The sequence below is a fragment of the Platalea leucorodia genome (assembly GCF_965183815.1).
Source record: "Platalea leucorodia genome assembly, chromosome: 2".
In the NCBI taxonomy this organism is placed as follows: domain Eukaryota; kingdom Metazoa; phylum Chordata; class Aves; order Pelecaniformes; family Threskiornithidae; genus Platalea; species Platalea leucorodia.
The window spans coordinates 22,722,020-22,742,848 of NC_138824.1; the positions used below are offsets into that span (position 1 = coordinate 22,722,020).

At 45.3% G+C, this 20,829-nt stretch overlaps 2 protein-coding genes across 7 annotated transcripts; one reads left to right on the forward strand and one right to left on the reverse strand.

Moving 5' to 3' along the window:
• Positions 1-342: 342 nt before the first annotated feature.
• Positions 343-5,439, forward strand: GTF3A (general transcription factor IIIA; the record flags this gene model as incomplete). Its single annotated transcript, XM_082304975.1, has 9 exons — positions 343-534; positions 885-985; positions 1,515-1,611; positions 1,803-1,891; positions 2,839-2,912; positions 4,130-4,213; positions 4,627-4,856; positions 4,950-5,009; positions 5,278-5,439. The coding sequence occupies 9 exons, from the start codon at positions 343-345 to the stop codon at positions 5,437-5,439; spliced, it is 1,089 nt and encodes a 362-aa protein (XP_082161101.1).
• MTIF3 (mitochondrial translational initiation factor 3) lies at positions 5,425-12,397 on the reverse strand. Of its 6 annotated transcripts, none has more exons than XM_082304235.1 (4): positions 11,808-12,397; positions 8,297-8,760; positions 6,904-7,049; positions 5,425-5,775 (listed from the first exon to the last, which is right to left on the reverse strand). In XM_082304235.1, the coding sequence occupies exons 2-4, from the start codon at positions 8,757-8,759 to the stop codon at positions 5,563-5,565; spliced, it is 822 nt and encodes a 273-aa protein (XP_082160361.1). In that variant the 5' UTR covers position 8,760; positions 11,808-12,397; the 3' UTR covers positions 5,425-5,562. The 6 variants fall into 6 exon arrangements, with proteins under 6 accessions (XP_082160361.1, XP_082160357.1, XP_082160356.1 ...); XM_082304231.1 differs by having other exon boundaries at positions 6,904-7,016; positions 11,812-12,012; XM_082304230.1 differs by having other exon boundaries at positions 11,812-12,012.
• Positions 12,398-20,829: the final 8,432 nt, after the last annotated feature.

The following is a 20,829-nucleotide window of genomic DNA, read 5'->3' on the forward strand; positions in this document are numbered from 1 at the left end:
CCAGGCGGCAGCAGGGGGTCTGCGTCTGGCGCATCAGGTAACGCGGACGGGACCACGGACCCGGGCCGCTTTCGGGACCCAGCTGCCGGGTGAGGAGGTCGTGGGCCTGTGCGCCGCTCACAGCCCCTCACCCGCCGCCGGGTCGGGCAGGACCACGACCGCCGCGCTGAGGCACGGCAGCCGGGGCGCGGCGGGGCAGGCGGCAGCAGCGGGGCGCCGGGGGCCGCCGCCGTCGCCCCCGCGCCCTCCGGGCCGCGCATGCGCCCGCTCGGCGCCCCGCCCGCTGCGGCCGGCGCGGGGACGGGGGGCGGGAGGGGGCCGGCGGGTCACGTGCCCTCCCGCATGGCGGCGGAGAGCGCGCCGGAGAGCGCGCCGGAGGGCGGGGGGGCGGCGCGCGCGCCCTCGCCCGGTGGCGGCGGCGGGAGCGGGAGGGCGCTCCCCCCCCGCCCTTTCATCTGCTCCTTCCCCGACTGCGACGCCACCTTCAACAAGGCCTGGAGGCTGGACGCCCACCTCTGCCGGCACACGGGCGAGGTGAGGCGGGCGGGCCGCTGCTGGGCCGCCGGCAGCGCGGCGGCGGCCTGAGGGAGCGGCGACGCGGGGTCCCCGCTCGGGCCTCCCCGCGGGCGGGGGAGGGAGGCTCTGTGTCACGGAGGCGAGGGGCGGCGTGGCGGGGCCCGGCAGGCGGGTGGCGGCCTGGGCCCGGTCGCCCCCGCGGGGGTCGGGCAGCCCGCCTGGGGTGCCCGGGTGCGGCGGGGGCCGCGCCTGACGCGGCGCCGCCGGGGCGGCCTGCGGCGGGCGGCCCGCTGGGAACAGCCGAGCCCCCGAGGTGAGGTGTGTCACCTCCGAGCGACCCCCGCTCCCGGTCTCCCTCTCCCTCGCAGAGGCCGTACGTCTGCGATTACGAAGGCTGCGGTAAAGGTTTCACCAGAGACTTCCACCGCGCTCGGCACCTTCTTACGCACACTGGGGAGAAGCCGTTCGAGTAAGGCCGCGTTTTTCACTTCTTAAAATGGATTACGCTTGTCCTTACGGAACCGAAGGGGGGTTAAAACTGATGCGTGGGTGGTACCGAGCGTGATTTGGTACCGTGGGTGCTGCCAGAACGGTGCGCGCGCAGGGTGAGACGGAGGGAATCTCCTTAGCCTAAGCTCTCCTCTCTGGCAGTGATCCATAACCGATACTTAAAGAAATGGGCAGATCTCTCCCTAGAATACGGAATTAAAAGAAGGAAGGGCAGTTATCTCCTGTTACTCACCCCTTGATAGCTGCATGTCATGGATTAGGAGCTAGGAATTCCTATGTGTTTTATTAAAAATCTCTTCTGATATGTTTTTCTGTGGCTTTTGATTGTAACGTAGCCTCTGGCTTTTTGTGTCTAAAGCAAATTTTTGTATTTGGGTTGTGAGTTTCAGTTATTCTTCGTGTATTCCTTTTGTCCAATGATTTCTGTATCTGCCTAGGAAACAGATCACTGTTTGAGAGTGATAATAAAAAATGCAGTTCGTTTGCAGGTGCACAGCTGATGGATGCAATCAGAAATTTGGAACAAAATCAAACTTAAAGAAGCACATCGAGCGCAAGCATGAAAATCAGCAAAAGCAATATGTGGTGAGTAATTACCTTTGATACTGTAAAGTGGAGGCTAAACAAGCTCTTTTTTGTGCATCTAGTGAAATACTTAAACTTGTTATTATGTGGTACTTGTATGAGTTCAGGTACTGTGACTGGGATTTCAGCAAACACACATAGACTCGGCTGTCATTATTTGGTTTCTAATGATAACTTAATTTCCTAAATAGTGCGACTTTGAAGGCTGTAACAAGTCTTTCAGGAAACATCAACAACTTAAAGTTCATCAATGTCACCACACCAATGAACCTCCCTTCAAGTAGGTGGATAATTTTAATAATGAACTTTACAATTCCATTTAAATACTGTGGATGAAAACAGGTGCCTTTTCTCAACCTTTTCATTGATGTGGCATTTAAAAAAAACTGGCTTGAATTTGTAGTCATGGCTGCAAGTACCTTTCTCGTAGTCCTTTGCTCAGTAGTCTGTTTAGAGAAACAGTCTTGGTGCTCTGAAACTTTAGCATTCTAGACATTTTCTTAGGATTTGTTACAGGTTCACAGGAAAAATAAACAAAAAACCCAGTTTTTTGTTCATACAGTCCGAAATACAAGCATAAGAGCTTGCGCGGTAATTAAAAATGCAGCTACCTCTGTTTTCCAGGAAAAAGCAGTGGCTTGGCTAACATTGAAGTGAGTAGTAGCTTAAAAAAGGTGAGAGGCTTGGACACCAGTCTGAGAAGCTGTGCGTTGCAACTCCATTATTTACGTGACACGTCAGTATAGATCTGATGAGAGCGAAGTTTGGTCTTGTATTTCTGACAGGTGGAACACGCTTTACAGGAATGTTCCACTTCAGTGAAGTGCACTGGTATGGCTGGGTGACAGGCACAAAAATGTTGTCAGTGCTCTGCTACTGCCCTGACTGCTAGATCTGTACAAGCACTTAAACCCTCCACTTTTCTCTGTCTCTCTTTTATGTTTGAAGAGCCTGCTGCATAGGGAGGATATAAGGCTTGATTCTTTAGCTAAAGCTTAACCTGCTGTATATGTGGAAATCATACTATAGTTTTAATTCTCAAGGGGATCAGAGTCCTCTATGAGAAACATATTACAGAATTTACTTTTACAAGGGGTGGGGGGACACAGAACAGATCTCTAAGCAAGGGGAAACTTGGATTATTTTGTCCACTTTAATTGTTCTTCACTTAAAGAAAAAATGTGCGGATGCAGTGAAAGAAATTAAACCAGTGTACTTTATGCCTAGATGTAATAATGAAGGATGTGGAAAGTACTTTGCTACTCCAAGTCGACTAAAGCGGCACGAGAAGATACATGAAGGTAATACAGTTTTTCTTATTGCCTCAATTGTGTTTTAGCAAAAGAAAAAGGACTTCTTCCAGTGCAGAGAGTATGCAGGGGTGCATGACAGATATGAAAGTATTCTGGGCCTAGTGATCTGGAGGGACAAAACAAGAACACCCGTTTCGAATAGTCAAATGGGATACAATTGCAAGGCATTGCAGTGTTCAGTTACAGTGTACCTGTGGCAGGCTGAACAGGGCTCAGGATTCCTTCTGTCATTTCTTCTCCTAATGTGCTTCCCTGTCAATAATCCACCTTCTGGAGATGGGCTAATGGTGCAGGCACTAGCCTAGACCTCCAGAGGTTAGGATCAGTTGCCAGTTCTGCCACAGATTTCCTATGGAGCCTTGGAAAAACCATGTAGGCTTGCATTTTTAAAGTTTGTGGTCATGTATGTTTGAGCTAATCCTGCTATACTCTTATCCATTCTTTCAGTACTGTTGACAGCTAACCCGCTTTCCAGTGCTAGGAAAAAAAAACCAACCCAAGGGACTAGGGAGAGTATTCAAAATCAGCGATTCATACTGCGTTCCTTTCTTAAGACAAGGACTTGTTCATAGTTGTTTGACCTTCCCAGTCCTGGGACTTAAGTAGTGCTGACTTCTTGTGGTTTGTTTTAAAACCATCCCATCTGCTTGATAAAATGGTAGAGTCTCTTTAGACTCAGGAATATTACTGTATGGTCAAGATCTTAAGTTTTTAATGTGTAGTACAAATATTTATATAGAAATAATATATATTATTACAGTTATTTTCATCTATTTGAGTGAAAGTGTATGGCTGGTGAGGAAGTAGTTTTACTGAAGCAAGGAGAGACAGGGTTTCATAAAATCATTTAGGCTGGAAAGGACCTCTGGAGGTCATCTGGCCCAGCTCCCGGCTCAAAGCGGGGTCAGTTAGACCAGGATGCTGAGGGCTGCATCCAGTTGTTTTCAGTGTTTCCAGGGGTGGGGATTCCACAGCTTCTCTGGACAACTTGCGTCAGTGATAGAAGTTTTCTTCCTTAAATCTGTTAGGATTTTCTCATGTTCTAATTTGTGTTCGTTGCCTCTTGTCCCATACTGTGTAGCATGGGAGGAGAGGAGGAATACCAGCCTTTAATTTTCAAATGCTGAAAGTGGAGTTCCCCCTTGTAAAACTGGACTGTGTTTGCCAGGACCTTTGTGATTGCAAACGTTTGCCTTGTCTAACAGGCTATGCATGCAAGAAAGAAGACTGCTCATATACTGCAAAAACCTGGACAGAGCTTCTGAAACATAACAAAGAAAGTCATACAGGTAAACTCCAAATGCTTTAGTAAACAGAACTTAACTTTTGATACAAACAGGAAACAAACTGCTGATTTGAAGAGGAGTCCTTGCTGAACTCCTTTCATCAACTTGTCATTGTGTCAATACAAACTTGTTTACTAAAACTTTATTGGTAAAATGGTTGTCATTCTGGCCGGACCTTTAACTGATGAAAATGCTGCTCAGTATACTAACTTTGCTTTGTGATCCAGTTAATGAGAAACTGTATAATGTAGGATTTCGGATCTGGATACTTCATACTGCATTATTCTCTTCCAGTCTCTGAGTTCCTTGCATTTCATGTGGATTTTAGCATTGTTCTAGAGGACTACCAGGGTTTGATTCTGAGCTCCTTGTAAGAAGCTGTTAATTTATACTCTGCCTGTCTCTCTCCCACTCAGAGCCAATAGTTTGCAATGAGTGTTACAAAACTTTTAAACGGAAAGATTACCTCAAGCAGCATCAAAAAACACATGCTGTGGAGAGGGAAGTCTGCCGATGCCCGAGAGAAGGATGTGGGAGAACTTATACAACTGTATTTAACCTTCAAAGTCATATCCTCTCTTTCCATGAGGAGAAAAAACCATTCTCTTGTGATTACCCAGGCTGTGGAAGAGTGTTTGCAATGAAGGTATGTATTTTTACACTGTCGTAATCTGAATCACATAATCTGAAATGATAAACCTAACACTTTCCCCCCCCCCCCCGCTCTTTGTAATTGTAGCAGAGCCTAGCAAGGCACACAGTTGTACATGATCCTGAAAAGAGAAAGCTGAACTTGAAAGTAAGTTACGCTTTTGAAAAAGTCCTTTAAACCATACCCTGTCACTTTAGAGGAGGGTAAATATGATGTGTTTTAGAATGTGACTTCAAGCAGGAAAACAGGCCAGCTATCTACTTCATTTGGGAGAGTCTTAATTTCTGAAGGTTCTTTAAATAAAGCAGTGCTGGCCTAGTAATTAATTTCTTCTTCCTCCCCACCCCCACCCCCCTGTAGCAGTCTTTGCTCCACAGATAAGTTAAATTGCTAATTCTGGATTTATTTCTGCCAGGCAAAGCGTTCTCGTCCTAAGAGGAGCTTAGCCTCTCGTCTGAGTGGCTACATTCCTCCTAAAACACAGCCAGGAAAGGATGTGGTTGTGACAGAAAGCAAGGCAATGGATAAGCCCATGGAAAATGAAATACCAACTGTTGAAATTCTGACTTTGCAGTAAAGGTTAACTGAGACAACTTTCTTCATGGAATGAGCACTGTAAAGCTCAACAATAACTTTATTAAGTTTATATTTTTTTTTTTTTTAAATAAGAGATTAATACTGTTTACACCTCTTCATAAAGTCACTGATGCAACTCCCTTGGCTTCAGCTCTTCATTTTCATCTTTCCTTACTGTACTGTTTTTCTGGTTTTCCATCTTCTGGTATGCTTTCAACTCTTTGTCAGACATGTGTCTCAAAATACAGGTGCTCACTCCTTCTCTAGTAACTTTTGGCTTGGAAAGATAAGTGGCTTTCTCAGAGACAGTCTCCAAAATCTGATCAAAAAGCACGAGCTGAAAAGAAGCAGAAAAATACGGACTAAATGTACAAACATAGGTAGAAAAATATTTCAGGCTGTTCTGTAATGACACTGTCTCCTGTTTGTGGTTTATCTATTAGCTGTAACAAGCTAGTTGCTAGTCCTGGTTTGAGCAGTTCAGTTTGTCCTTTCCTAATCATTTGGTCTTTACTCATAAGCAGGTTTAGGAAAGTCACCAGAGGGATTAAGCCATTTCCTAACACTTAGGTTGAATTCCTTAGGCTTAAAGGTGTCTGTGAAAGTGATTACAACTGCGTCTGACTCCTCCCCACCCTCCTCTTCCGCTAGATTTGGGCATATTATTTTGGGGTTCTCCTCTTAAGGTGCAGTATTGTTCTAAGGTTAGCAGAAAGTGGTAGTATTGCACTGAGTGATACAGTGCATTCATATAACAAGCTGAATTCTTAAACTTGTAATTAAGCTTTTAAATCTGGACTGTGTCATGAAATGTTCTGCTCCCTCGTGTATCCAGTTCTTCCTCCTGCTACCTCCTCCCTGTGAATTCAACTTCCTTTAAAAAGTTTTGTTCCTTTTAGATGAAGTGCTACCATGTGTTTTTCCAGCAATTTAGTAGAGAGACTCATCAAGGAAACCTAATTCACTACACACATTAAAAGAAAAAAAAAAATTTACATGGAATCTTTATTTAAAAAGCCATTTGTGCAAATGACAGTGAAGACAAGTCTCAAAGCCCTACAATTATACCAGTAAGTTGCCACCAGCTCGCTAACATCTTTAGAGACGTTTACTTTGCCGGTCTTGGAACATCATTCCAGTAGTTTTCCACACAGCAGTGGAAAACTAACCTTGGCCACAAGTTGCACAAATGGATCTTCAGAAGAGCGGTTAGGTTATTGAAATAATCCAGCTAAAATACAGCAGTTTTTTTTTTTTTTTTTTAAACCTATTTTTCTAGAACTGCAGTGTTTGAACAGATGCAGCTTGAGGTGGGGCAACCATTGCTTTCATGGGACCTAGACCTTTGCTTATTTTATCAGTGCATGATATATTAAGTAAAAATGGTAGTACTGAAGAGGGGAAGTTAATACAAGTACACCTGCTTCATGAAATTGATTGGTCCAGTTTTCAGGAGCCCACTTACCATGTCTGTATTGCTGTCTTTTGCTTGCCGGATGGTAACTTTAACATGGTATTTCTTTTCAATCCACTGTGCTATCTGTTTAGTCTTGGTCTCTAAGTCGTTCTTGGCAATAGCTGAAGAAAAGGATAACTCCTTCTGAACCACCCCTGTTTAAAACAGAACTAAAACTATGTTGGCTTAAGATCTGACAAACCTGTGTTAGTTGCTCTTTTTGAACAGCGTGCAGTGCTTTGTCTGCTTAACTCCCTTTCCCCATGCTGCTTCCTCATACACCGAGCATGCCGATCGCATCGTCTCAGGATGCACCACTCTCACCTTAGGAGGTGGCTACTTGGTATCTCACACTCACTGCCACAACTGGGAGACAGAGTGCATGTTTGAGACAGACGGGGAAGACTCTTCAAGGTCAGAAGGCTTAAAGTGTTTTTATTTTAATTAAAATTTTGTTCATACCACCCACAATACAAGTCTAACAAAGATAAACAGGTAAGCATTGGAATTAAAGACTTGGTGTGCAGATTCCTGCATTCTGCACACAGTATAGCTGAATGTAAAAGCTTTGAAGTTAGTCATCTCTTCATCTCAAGCCCATTTTCTTGAATGGTGAAGTGCAATGTTCAACTGGAAGTATGATGTCTTGTAATATATTTGAACAATTTATGGTCTCTTCCTCCTTAAAGATTCTCTAAAGTAGTTACCCTTTGAATAGTCTTTTTGTAGTTTCTTGAACAGAAAAACTCACTACCACAACAGTGCTCTTCTCTAAAATCAGAACTCTACCCAAAGCACAGATACATTCATTAGCCTGAGGGTAAGAAAAGAGGACACAAGGTCAGATACCTTTTCCAACACCTCTTTGCCAAACTCAGTTTGTTAAACTGCTGGAGCAGGCTGACTTAAGAAAAAAGCACTGAGAAGTGTTCAATATTGAAAAAGTTGTTCTCCTACTCGTACGAGAAAGGGCTCCAGACTTTGTCTTCCTAGCAGCAAGCTAGGAATGACTACTAGTGACAAAATTATATTGGTGTTTCTGGTGCTCTTTTTGTGAAAACTGCCTGTCACTTCACACCTTAGTAAAAGAACAGAAATTCAGTGAGTCTCATGGAACCAGAGTCTAGTTATATTCACTTAAATAAAAATAGATTTAAAAAAAAAAAAAAGCTAGCAGATGCCAAAATAGTAAATCCTGAGAAGGCAATAGAAGGCTTCTCTATGGAAGACAAGACTAATCCAAAATTTTATTTTCACCACTGCAAATCCTTAATAGCGTGGACTGCAGTGACATTGCTTTGGATTTACACAAATGCAAGTAAGAGGATTTCATTTGCTGAAACCAATTTTAATGCAGCATTTTGCGAAGTGCTCAGTGTTGTAGTGTCAACAATGTACATACCCGGTTTTGGACTTGCTTTTTTCTTCTCTGCACGTTTAAGCTGTTCTTCATGAATCTGCTGTCCAGTCATCAGTCTGTATACAGGAGGTTCTGCATTCTCTTGAAGGAGAACTAGTTTCAGGTCATGCTGATCCATAAGTTTGAGTGCCTCTGCTCGGTGCATGGTTCCTAAGCTCTCTCCATCCTGGTTGATTAAGTGCAAAATCCGATAGGGAATTCTTCGCCCAACGCTTCCAAATGCTGCTTTCTTTTTTGGTTGTGTTTGAGATTTTTCAGCTGTACAAAATGGTTGAGTAAGTCCAAACACAGTTGACTTTCCAGGGTCAGGTACCACCATCCAGAATAGAGGAAAGGCCCTCTTTTGTGGCGTTTGTGTCAGAAGAGTACCAAAGAATCTTTTTGCATATCTGTTCTCATTTCTGGTTGCTTGACACAGACGTTTCATCACGCAAAAGGTAGTCATTCTGAGGAAGCAAAGAAGAAGAAAAAAACAAGTTAGCCCCATCAGTCAGATTCTTCCAGTTATATTAGAAAGACTTGACTCCAGTTCAGCAAACCCTAGTCCTCAAAACTACTCTTTCAAAAAGATGCATGGTGTTACTATACAGAATGAACAATCAACAGTAATTTTACAGTAACAGAGGGCTTTAATCCAGAGAGAAAATCTGGCAAAGGAACAAAATTTATGAAGAGTTGATGTTATCTTCAGTCTTTCAAAATTTGAGCCTAAGCTCCTTTAAAGAATCCAAACCTTCTAGTTCATTTCTCCTCACAAGAGTATCCACTCTTACACAGCTCTTTTGTGCATAGAGAGATTAGCCAATGGTTAAGAGGGAGAATTTGCTGTCAAATGAAAAGGCATGTCACACTTCATATTTTCAGTCCAGATTTTTTTAATGAAGTATCTAGCACCAGGACTTTCTTCCTGGTTCAATACTCTTCTTTGGAAGTTGTTTCATTTAAGCCACGTTAATTCGGAACCACCCTAATCACATAGTGAACGAAGTGGTGATTTGTGCAACGCCTGTCAGCAGCCATCCCAACATCTACAGCCTGGCTTTTTTATGCTTTTTAAGGTTTTGGAGTTTAAAAGCCTTGAACGTACAGAGTAGGACTGCCATGCAAAATCTTCACCTTGGCATTAAAACATGACAAAGTGACCATTACTGTACTTGAAAATGTGGTTCATCTGAGGGTTGAAAACTCTTCCATAGGTAGCACGCAACTTGCTTCTCACAGCACTGACCCCAACTTGTGTATTTTTCTCAGTTTTCCAAATGTCATTTTGTGGAAGTAATCCAGCTAGTTATTTGGTCTTGTATGGATTAAGCACTAATATCATTTCGGTAACCTTAGGAAAAAAAAGTAAGTGTCCTCACTGTCTTTTTTAAGCTCAAGTTCCACAGATTCAGCCATGCTTCAAGTGAAAACAGTGCCTTAATTTTAACCCTATTTTATCAGACATTTAAAGTATCAATTGACTTTCCCAGTTTTTCACAAACATTAAATTCAGGGTGGCACATTCCTATTTATAGGGAGCTGATTTTTTTCCAGTTATCAAAACTATTTAGATTTCTTACATACAGAAAGCATGCACCTAAAGCATTAATTGTTTGGAAAGTGCAATTTACTGTGGACATTCCACCCCAACCATCTAATAAAACCACCGATAATGATCTTCTTGAATGGTGAAAAAAGCTTGTGGGGAAAAAAAGAGAAAAATAGAGACACGGATAAGACTTGCCTGCAATACATCGACTGGAAAATAAGCAACACATTCATATGCCTAAGATCCCTACTTGCAAATTAAAATTTAAATAAATTGTTACAGACATCTATCCTGCCATGGCACTCACAAAGCTACAGACTTTCAAAACAAGCCTTGAAATACACCAGTGCTTGGAATATGAAGACCAGTGAAACCGATCTTCGGGACATTCCTTCCATTAGAATTTTTTCCCCATTCTTCCCTGGTTCATGGAATCCCCCTGGCAGTTTTGGTGCACCTGACCATTATTTGCATTTTGTTCAACACTTCAGAAATCGGCCATTTTTTAACAGCTGCAAAAACTTTAGAAATAAAGAGCAAATTGTGGAGTATTATCTGCAGTTTTAGTATTCCATGTTCAAAAAGCAGCAAATACAGGAAAAGCCAAAGATGACAGAGGAAACCAAAAACGGGTCATAGCAGAGGAGCTGGCAAGAGTGTGACTTGTTTTGCCTAGGAAGGAATGTGACTCCACTCTATAAATATATACATGCATACATATATGTGTGCATGACATTGTGTAAACATGTGTCCCATGTGCATATGTATACAGAGAGAAGATAGAAACAATCAGCAAGTATAAGGAACTATTTACCTATATAAGCAGTCTTGGCCCAGGAACAAGTAAAATGACCTGCCTGTGAATAAATTTAGCTTGAAAATGGGTAAATTTCAAAGCCCAGGACAGATTTCAAATTTTAGCAGTAGGGACAAAGCCGATAGAGACTGCTTGAAGAGGTACCGGACCTGTTGGTAAGGAGGGCAGTCTGACCCGGCTGCGTGCTACAGCAGGACCCTGCGCTCAGCTAGCCACAGGGCACAGCAGAGTCCAAAATCCGCTGGGAGAGCCACCCTGCCTTCTCGGCACGCGAGTCCAGACCAGAGCCACGGCCCTGGGAAACACAGCTTCTTCACGGCGGCGGCGACGGCCCTACAACTAAACCCCCGCTGCCAACACGCACATGTCTTTGCGCGTCATCGGTGTGGCCACAGAAACGCCCCGAAGTCCTTATTTTTAAAATGGTTTCGTAAACCAGCTGCAGAGTGTGCACTGCAGACTTACAGACTGTAATCTGGGTGTCACTGGCGCGTTATAAAATACTGTAATTATATTTATCTTGCATTCAGAGGAGCCTGGCTCACCTTTGTCAGTTACTGACTTCTGAAACTAAGTAATATCACAGCAACCGAGTAATAGTTTATTTTAAAGAAATGTTAGCCTTGATCTGCTAAATACATGGATTTGCTTTTATTCTCCTTCATTCTCTGTTGCCATTTAAATGTAAGAAATCCTGCCTCAGCTGTCCGAGGAAGAAAATGACCTTTTACAGAAGGGTTTTCCTCCATACAGCACGGCGCGGGAGCGCTCTTTGCTTTGTGCGTTCCCGCCGGTGCCGCAGCCGGTGCCGCAGCCGGTGCCGCAGCCGGGCCGGCCGGCTGCCCGCAGGCCGGATCGGCGGGGGAAGCAGCGGCCGCACCGGCGGGACGCGCTCTGCTGCTCCCGTGAGCGCCGCGGCGCCTGCAGCTGCCGCCCGCCGGCACCGGGGGGTTCGCGTCTTGCGGCCGCTGCTGGCGCGCGCGGCCCTCCGCGTGCCGGGGCGGCCGTGACCCGCGGGGCGCTGTGGCGGCGGGGTCGCTGCACGGAGCCCGCCGGGCCTCCCGCCGCCGCCGGGCCTCCCGCCGCCGCCGTCCCGCCCGCGGCGCCCTCCCCCCGCGCCGGGCGGCCCTCACCTACCTACCTACCTACCTGCCTGCCGGCCGGCCACCGCAGCAGCCGAGGGACCGGCCGGGGCCGCCGGGAGGGTGGGGACTGGCCCGCCTCTTCCTCCTCCTCCTCCTCTTCCTCTTGCTCCTCCGCGCGTGCGCGTGCATCGCCCCGGCGTGGGGCCGCGCGCAGCCCTCCGCCGCCGTACGCCTGCGCTCACCCGCTTGCGCGTGTAACTGCTACAGGGGGGCGGGTGCGCGACGTGCGGGCCTCTCTGCCCACGCGCCTGTTTCTGCAGCTGCCCGCGCGTTGTGCGCGCCGTGGGCACGCCCAGGCGTGTTTCTGCGTGTGCCAGTTTGCACGTACAGAGGGTCTGTGTCTCTCTGTGGATGCAGGCGCTGGTCTGTGTACCTGCGTTCCTCTTGTTGGCGTTCACGCGTTTCCATGCCGCTATGCGTGCGGTGCGTCTGGTTCTGCGTGGGCAGTTGCGGGGTTGGTTTGCTGGGCGTGCCACCACCCAGTTGTGCCCTTCGGTTGATTCCCTGCGCGTCTTTGCTCTGGGGAGCTGCGTGGGGGCGAAAGGACAGCTGCTAGGGGATGGCTGAGCTCCTAGCGGGGTGGTTTGTGGCCGTGAGAGTCACGGGACGTCCCGAGTTGGAAGGGACCCGCAGGGATCATCGAGGCCAGCTCCGGTCCCTGCATAGGACGGCCCCAAAATTCACACCGTGTGCCTGAGGGCGTTGTCCAGATGCTTCCCGAACGCTGTCGGGCTCGGCGCCGTGGCTGCCTCCCGCGGGAGCCTGCGAGCGGGGAGGAGGCGCACGCCGCGCGCCGTGCGCGTGCTTTGTGTCACGGCCGCGCGCCCGAGTCGCCGTAGCGCCTGGCTGGGGACCGTAACGCGTCCCACCGCCTGTCGCCGTCACCGGCCGAGCCCTGGCCTTGGGTCGCCCGCTGGGCTGGCTCGGAGCCGGCGGCGCGCCGCGGGCCGTGCGTGGGCCGTGCGTGGGCCCGCGGGGTGCGGGCGGTGCGTGCAGAGACGCGTCCGCAGGGGTCAGCAGCGCGTGCGTTTGCGGGCCCGTCCGAAGGGCTGTCGGGGGTCTGCGGTTGTTGCCGCCTTTGGCAGGCGGCTCCGTCTTCCCATCTGGAAGTAGGAAGCGTTGCCTTTGAAAGGGAAGCTGAAATTGGCGTACAAACCCTAGGCCCCCAGCTCTAAGCAGACCACTAAGCGAGTGAAGCACTGAGCAGCGTGGGGGTTTGCTGTTCCCCCCTCGTGCTGGTGGGGCAGCGGCTCTTCAGGAGCCGAGGTGTTCGTGTCTGTTGAGGGATGCTGTTTGGCCCGCCGGGCTGGAGCCCGGAAGAACGCGGGCTGAAACTCTGCTTGTGTTTAGAATTTGGCACAAAATGAAGCCGTAGGAGGCAGCTGGAAGGGAGGCCTTGCCCGTGGTCCTTCCTGCTTAAAAAAATCAGGACTTTTTAGCTTATTTGCTTTGGGCCATAACTAAGCGACCCCTCTTTCCTCTCTCCCCTTCCTGCCTAGGAAAAAGAAATGCAATGAAAACCTGAGCTTCATTTTTTTTTTTTCTGTTTGAAAGCTTCCTATTCCTAACTGTGGTCTTAGAATGGTTTAATTTCACGTGCTGGTTGGTTTGGTACAGTCATTTTGGTACGCACTTGCAAAAAGGTCTGTCGGTGCTGTGCGCTCTCCGCCTCCACAGAAGACGTCGTATGGTAATTCTGTGCAAAACCAGAAAACTTTACTGAAGCAATTCGCAATCTCAGCTTCATTCATAGCACCTTATTCTCATTAAAACTCCTTGCCTGCCGTAATGAATATGGAAAAATGCCATTAACAGAATTAGCTAAGTAGATGGTGAGCTGTGTTAACAGCCTGGCTGACAACTGTAGCTTCACCTATTCTATGCAAATAGTGCCTGTTTTTTCCATCCTTCTCTTTTGTTCATTTCTCGATTTCGCTCAGGCTTTATGTCTTTACAGTTATAAGCTCTTTGGGAATAGGGATTGCCATCTTTTCCACCAGTAGAGTGCCTAAGAAAACCAGATCTCAGTTTGATGCTCTTGAAACATAAATTATTGAAATTCTACAGTATCCAGTTGTGGAGAGAAAAATATTCCACAATAAGAAAAGGCGAGACAAAAATGGTTTTTACTGCTCTTTTCAAGGTCTGGAAATCAAGTGTGGAATTTGAATATCCATTAAGGGAAGTTTTGGCAGAGCTGAAGCCTGGAGAGAGATTTTTTTCTTCATCCTTAGCTCTGCAGTATGCGCAAGAGGAGAGCTTGTCAGCGGCCCAGCTTGCAGTTAGCTACTGTTGCCTCTCTGAGAACCATCCCCATAAGACAGATGATTTTCAGCAATGTTAGTAGGAGCAATAACGCTAATAATCCTCTTCACTGTCATAAAAACTGCCTGCATGAAAGAAGGCACTTTGGAGCATACAAGTTGCATTCCTTCTATCTTCCCTTTATTTAATTCCGTTAAGTTTAAACCTGATGTTTGTTTTACTTAATGCCTTTCTAATTAAATTTAGTCTGCCAAGAAATAGTGCGGCCTTCTCATGCTGTTTGTCCTCAATTAACTTGATCTTTCTGGGGGTTCATTGTACTCTTTCTCCTTGTCCTTTGTCTTGTGTCTGTTTACACTGTAATTGTCCAGGGGCCGTGTTTTTATATGTGCTTGTCACAGTGGGACTGCAGTCTTATTTATTTGAAAGACACTATCATAATAAATGCAGTTAATAATAACTTTCTCCCTTCTATTTTGCCTGATGCACATCATCCTCTGCCCACCCCTGACAATACTCTCAGTCATTTATTTGTTTTTCAGTTCCTAAATCTGCATCTGTCTTTTTTTGCACTTGACATTTAGTTTCCCAAGCTGGTTAGCAAAGTTGCTTTCACTTTATTATTTTTTGTGCCAAATCAAGGCCTGTTCTGCTAGACCTCATGCCAAACCATAGATAATTCATGCCACAGAGAATTTAAAATGCAAATATATGAGAAGGAGAAAGGATGGTGGACGGAGGGGATTTCTCGCCCTCGTACACGAACAGTGTAGTGATCTGCCAGTGTGGATGTTATTAATATTATTAATTAATGTGAGACTCAAGATGCTACTGGGAAGCTTCCTCCACATTCACAACCGATCTGTGGGGGACGGTTTGATTGATTGTCCATCGAGGATGTTGGAATCTGGTTCCAGTCCTTCGGTGTTTTGGGGTTGATCTCCCCCTGAAGCTATTCGTTCTGGGTACAGTAAGCTGCTTGTCATGCCTAGCAGAGAGCGAGAACGCCCTTGGCTGGATGACGAAGTGCTCACCTAGAGATGCAAGGCCCTAGTTTACTTTCATTCAAACTCCATCATTCATTTTGTGGGAGGAGGAAGCAAGCTGCCAAAGTGCCTTACGCCTGCAAGGAGCTTGTACCTGCTGGCTCTGGGTGGAGGACAGGTCTTAACTTTGGTCCACGGTAAACATCTTGCTGCTTTCTAAACTAGAGCTGTAGTTCTCAATATCTGGTCCAAAAAAATTCAATTGCCAAACAAGATCACCAGTAATTTATTATTTATATTGTTGGGTTTGTGCAGTGCCTGGGGCTCTTGGTCATAGACCAGTGGCAGCAGGTGGGACAGCATGTTTTTTCAGTCTTATTACTAAGTCTGTGATTAGTCTCCTGCACACTTGTGCTTGCAAAAGTACTGAGCATCTGGAGGGCCACTTACCCTGTGCATCTCCGTTTTCCTGTTTTTCTGTGTAATTCCCTCCTTCGGAGGGCGTTTTGGCAGGGAAGCTTTGGGGAAGACTTGGAGAGGGGCTCTTTCTCCTCCCCACCCCTGCTCTTCAGCAGCAGCTGGCACGGCTCGCCTCCACCTCCTTCCGAGTTATAACCATGGCCGTGTGCTTCTGCAGTCCCCGGGTTCAGAGAGGGGCCGCAGCCTCCCCTGTGCACTCCTTAGTATTCCTTTTCCCGTTAGTGTTTATAAAAGACTTTTGCACATAACTCAGATGAAAAACTCCCTTGTGCTGAGCTGAGCATTGCCATATGGCAGAGAACACGTCAGGGTAAACACGTATTTAAAGGACGCAGAAATTCTGGGGCTGCAGTAGGTCCAGATTCCTGGATTCTGCAGTAGCTCATTTACTCCCTTTCCATCCCCAGCTTTTGAAAGTTGCTTCCTACACACACTTCTCTATTTTATTCTAGCAAGAGACAGCAAAAAATTAAAGCAAACCCAGAAATTCGGTTGAGTGGTAAACAGTCACTGCTAACTGATGCCCTGCGCAGAATATATGAATGAAGTTGAAACAGCTAAAGTTTTGTTTGGTTTCTGAGATCTGCCCCTGTTACAGGAATTAAACCAAATCTTTTGAAGATGCATGCTCGGCCGTTAAATTACTTGGGCTGATTTACTGAATCCCGGCAAAGAAGTGATTTTTCTCCCTGAAAAGCAGGGCTGACTGAATTTATTAAAATGTTAATCATAAAGCAAGCCCGTGGGTCCCTGGGGCGAGACACAATTAAAGTTAAAACTTCCCAGTGTAGAAAGTTTTTTAACTCTCTAGTTTTACATCTTGACTGTAGGGAGAGGAGTTTCCACTGTACATCTAAGACATTGTTCTGCAGCCTTTGCAAGTTGCTGGGTTCAGCTGCGAAGATTTTAAAAGCTGCTTTTGTTGGCAGCCTAGGACACATCCGTGACCTTATTAAAGTGGAAGTGAAAGCTCCCCTTTTTTTTTTTTTTTTTTTTTTTGCAACAGTAAATCTACTAATTTTACAGTCAGTTGAACAGCAATAGATTAATTTGTTTAAAGTCTGCATTCACAAAGAAAATGTGAACTTCGCTGCCTTGAATACCCGAAACTACAGTGTGATATTTAAAGGGTAGAAACTATTACAACTTGCCCTAGAATGGTCCAAGCAGTTCCCTGTCACCTGCTTCTCAGCACAGGTGCTGACCTCCCCGTCTATTCTATCCCTCCTGACAGACTAGCAGCGAGGCTGGGGCTTTGTGTGCAACAGAGAGCGCTTTTCCAATGACTGGGCCAGTTTTCTTCAGCAACCACAGGAAGCAGAATAAAGAAAAGGTTAAGGGCCACCGCAAGGGTCAGAATGGGTTAAATTTAGTTAACATCAGAGGTTATAGCTTTTAACAAGAGCATGAAGGAAACTTATTCGAAGATGCAATTTGTTTCTTCTTTGTCAACCATTATTTTTTTTTACTCTATTGATAGTGACAGCTTAACAAAGTTTTTATATGCCAGGGTTTTCATCCTTTTAGAGGATAAAGAACTGTGATGCAAAAAAGAGATGCAGGTGGAAGACTTTATAAAGCCTCCATGATTTTCAAATTGAGGGTTGAAAGTAGGCTCCCTGCGTGGCTAAGTCAAAAATAATTTGTAAATGTTAAAAAAAATACACATTACGGACAGAGGAGCTGGTTTTTCCTGCCCTCCCCCTCCAATGTAACTTGCCAAGAGTAGTGTTTTATTGGAGGCTTTACAATCTGACTGGTTTTGTATGTATTTTTTCCCAAGGTAACCTTATTTTCTTTTTTATCTCCCTCTAAAGATGATGAAAGGCAAATGCCCTTAACAACGGCCTTCGCCATCTCCCTTCAAGATTTTTTAGCGTATAATGCATGATGCTAGTTCTTGGGGTTTTTTTTTCTCCCAATTTAGTGAAGAAGCACAAACTACAAAACGCACTTGGTGGGTAGCTCCACCATGAACTTCTCATTCAACTTCTTGGAATGCAAAGATGAAGAAAGTTTAAATCTTTCTGAAAACTATTGAAGAAAAATAATATTAAAAAAAAGTTCAGTAGGATTTTTCACATGTTTATACACAACAGCACATCTTCTGCCAATCAATCTTTTCTTCAAAATTAATTGATAAAATCACCGCTTTTTTTGTTTGTTTGTTTTATCCTGATACAAAGTAAAGAACTCAGATCTGAAAATAGAATTTAATTACATCTGATAATAATTCGTAAGTACAGACTATGCATTTTGGAAGGTTTGTTTTCTTTTTCTTTTTAGTGTGTTTTCCTAAAGAAAAAAAAGCTTATGTGATCATCCTGTCTTCCTACCCATCTGTCTGTCTTCAGGTTCTCTCAGCACAGTTTTAACGTCTTGGACACTTCAGCCCAATTTGGTAAAAGAGGAGCCTCAAAGATATTGTACGTTTATAATAACTATTAATATTTATATATTTCTAACAGGTTTTGTGAAAATCGATGATTAAACAGAGGAGAGACCCTCAAATTACCGTCTTGTTCTGGCACAAGAGTTCATCCAGTTGACCAGACAGCGTGCGTGTGTGCGGACTGCCCCGTTAATACACAGGTACTATCAGATCAGCTACGGTACGTGGTGCCTTTTGCCTCACCAGCCGCCCAGGGAGCTGCGTAGGGGATGTGAAAGGATGAGGGAGTGCTGCAGTGGGGGATTTAGAGATGGGAGAACTAGAACATTTGGGGGGGGCATGCTGGGGGGATATTGATATCTTTAATTTTGGTATTTGATATTGTAGGGCTGTTGTAGGAGATAGGAAGAATGGCAGAAATTATTACAGTGGGAACTGAGAGACAACAGAAACCTTGACCATTCAAGTGGCAGTTATTTCACTGCTCTTGGGACAACTTTTGTTCAATGAGAGGAGAAATTTAATCTGATTTGTGGTGTCTTTGCAGTCTGCATGACCAAGTCTTGAAACTTCAAACAAACTTGCTGTTGCATTAATTCAGACTTGCGCTGGATTCCTGGCTGTGTGACTGAGAGCTGATTTTGCTCTCCAGAGAGCTAGATTAGTCCTTTGAGATGCATGTCGCCACTTTGACAGTTCTGGGAGGATTCTTTCTGAAATCAGTTAGCATGAACTTTTTTTGTTGTTGTAGACTAAATTCTTCCCTACGAGATGGCTAGCAGATCTGGAGAAAGTCTGTTCAGCTCACAGATAGAAGTATTTGTACTGGCATGTTGTATAGGCATGTATATAGACACTTGACTGGCAAAGGACTAGAGAAGGGGAGTAGGGAGCTGGAGAAATATGGGGCCTTCTCTGTCCCTAAAGACGGGGAAAATGGCACGATCCGGCTCGAATTGCTGAGGGCTGTGTATCCTCTCTCTTTGGTCCACACACACACAGGGGCAGCCTCTGCTCAGCAGGTGACTTCCTATGGCCTAACTGCAGCAAAAAACAAATGAAAAAAAAGTATGGCTGTCCACAGCCCAGACAAACTGGCCTGGGAAAACACAACAAAAACTCCCACTTACTGTTCTGCTCATGACCTGACACCAAACTCAGCTGTGAGGAGAATAACAGCATCTTTTTAAAAATGTAAAACTGACTTTTTTTTTTTTCCTTCTGAGCTGCTCTCACAGGCTTTAAAGCATTAATTTCAAAAGCTTCACAAAGGCAGCAGGCATCAAACGGTCCAGGCTGAGTGGAAGCTTGGGGAGGAGAATTGCAAAGTAAGTTGTGTGGGTGATGGCAGCAGACACACCAAAGCAAGGTTATTTGATTGTTACACATCACTGATCATGGCTTGCTCTTAATGATAGAGCAGCAGAGGAGAGTTACAGCAGCCCAAGGAGCCCTGGATTCATATAGCCTAAATTTCAGTTACATCTTTTGCCCCATGCTTGTGTTGGGTGTGTGATTCTTGGCTTGGGAGTCTGGAGATGTGAGTTTTGACTGCAGTGCTGCCACTGACATGCCCTGTGACCTTGGATAAGTCACTTCGTCTCCGTGCTTCTCCTCTCATCTTTTTGCCCACTTAGACAGAATCTCACTCGCTTTTTCTTTGCAGGGTTTTTCCCTAACTATATGTGTGGAGTATGCCAGCACAATGCAGCTGTGCTCTCGGGTTAGGCACTACTATAATATGAATGAACAATAAAGAAATACTGCACTGAGCACTTCACCAGGACTCTCCTGTTATCTCAGGGCTTCACCCATAACCTTAATAAAATAAAGGTCCTTCAAAAGACTGAGTGTTCCTGCCTACTGCCCAAGTGCTTGCTTTTTGCGTAGCATCTTGAACATGAAAAAACATCAATTATGATCCCTGGGTTGTCAGAAAATTTATAGTATTTCATGCTTCCTGAATTATTGGTAACATATTTTTTCTTCCTGAAATCTCAGCGCTAGCTTCAGTACTTCACTGTGCCTTTTTTTTGTCAAACTGAATTACAAAACAACATGCCACTATATATCTTACTCATTTTTATATTTTTTCCTTAACTTTGCTCCTTTGTGTAGGTGCAATTCATGTGTCTGAGATTATGGACAAAGCCTGCTCCAGAACTGATTACAGAGTACCATACCCCTGAAATCTACTCTGTTTTATTCCTATAAGGATGGGGACCACTGTCAGCATTACTGGCTCTGCTCTACGATCTCAGCAAAATTGAGTATGTTCTCTAAGATCAGCTTTCCCTGTAGATTCTCCTCTACCCGGTCCAAGATGTCAACATCTTAAAAAAAAAAAAAAAAATTACTGTAATGGAAAAAAAACCTACATCCTTCAGCAACAAAACATTAACACCAATCCATACTTGCCCTTGCAGCTCCTTCTGTTCCAACCAGAATTCAGACTGGGTTCTTCCAGGAGACACATATGGAAAACTCATCATCCACAGTTTTGCATTTCACCCTTCCTTACAATGCTCTGTCTTTTTTCTTTATATCAGATGTGCTCTCAGAGAGCATCAGAACAAACCTCTCACAACAAGACCAGCTTTCAGGGTCCCGTGTAAATTGTCTGATCCCAGACTTTGTACATTGGTGACGTTCAGACCCCACAGTGTGTTATCAGCCTCATGTTTAATTCCAATAGCCTCCCTCCCCCTTCCCTTTTGCCCTCCCTCCACATACTATAGGGTTATACGAACAAGTTTTTGGCTTCAGGAGGAATGGCTGTCAAAGACAATTTACTACTTTGTGATAGAAGTGTAGAATCGGAGAATAATTCAGGTTGGAAGGGACCTCAAAGGGTCATCTACCCCAATGGCATACCCAGAATTTTGGATTATGAACTCAA

What these genes read in the sequence shown, in the direction of transcription:
- MTIF3 (XM_082304230.1), bottom strand. Translation starts at nt 11,936, where the DNA reads ATGCACGCGCACGCGCGGAGGAGCAAGAGGAAGAGGAGGAGGAGGAGG. An exon ending in GGTGGCCGGCCGGCAGGCAG is followed by an intron (nt 8,761 to 11,811) that starts GTAGGTAGGTAG and finishes TTGCTTCCTCAG; the next exon opens with AATGACTACCTTTTGCGTGA. An exon ending in AAAAGCAAGTCCAAAACCGG is followed by an intron (nt 7,050 to 8,296) that starts GTATGTACATTG and finishes TGTTTTAAACAG; the next exon opens with GGGTGGTTCAGAAGGAGTTA.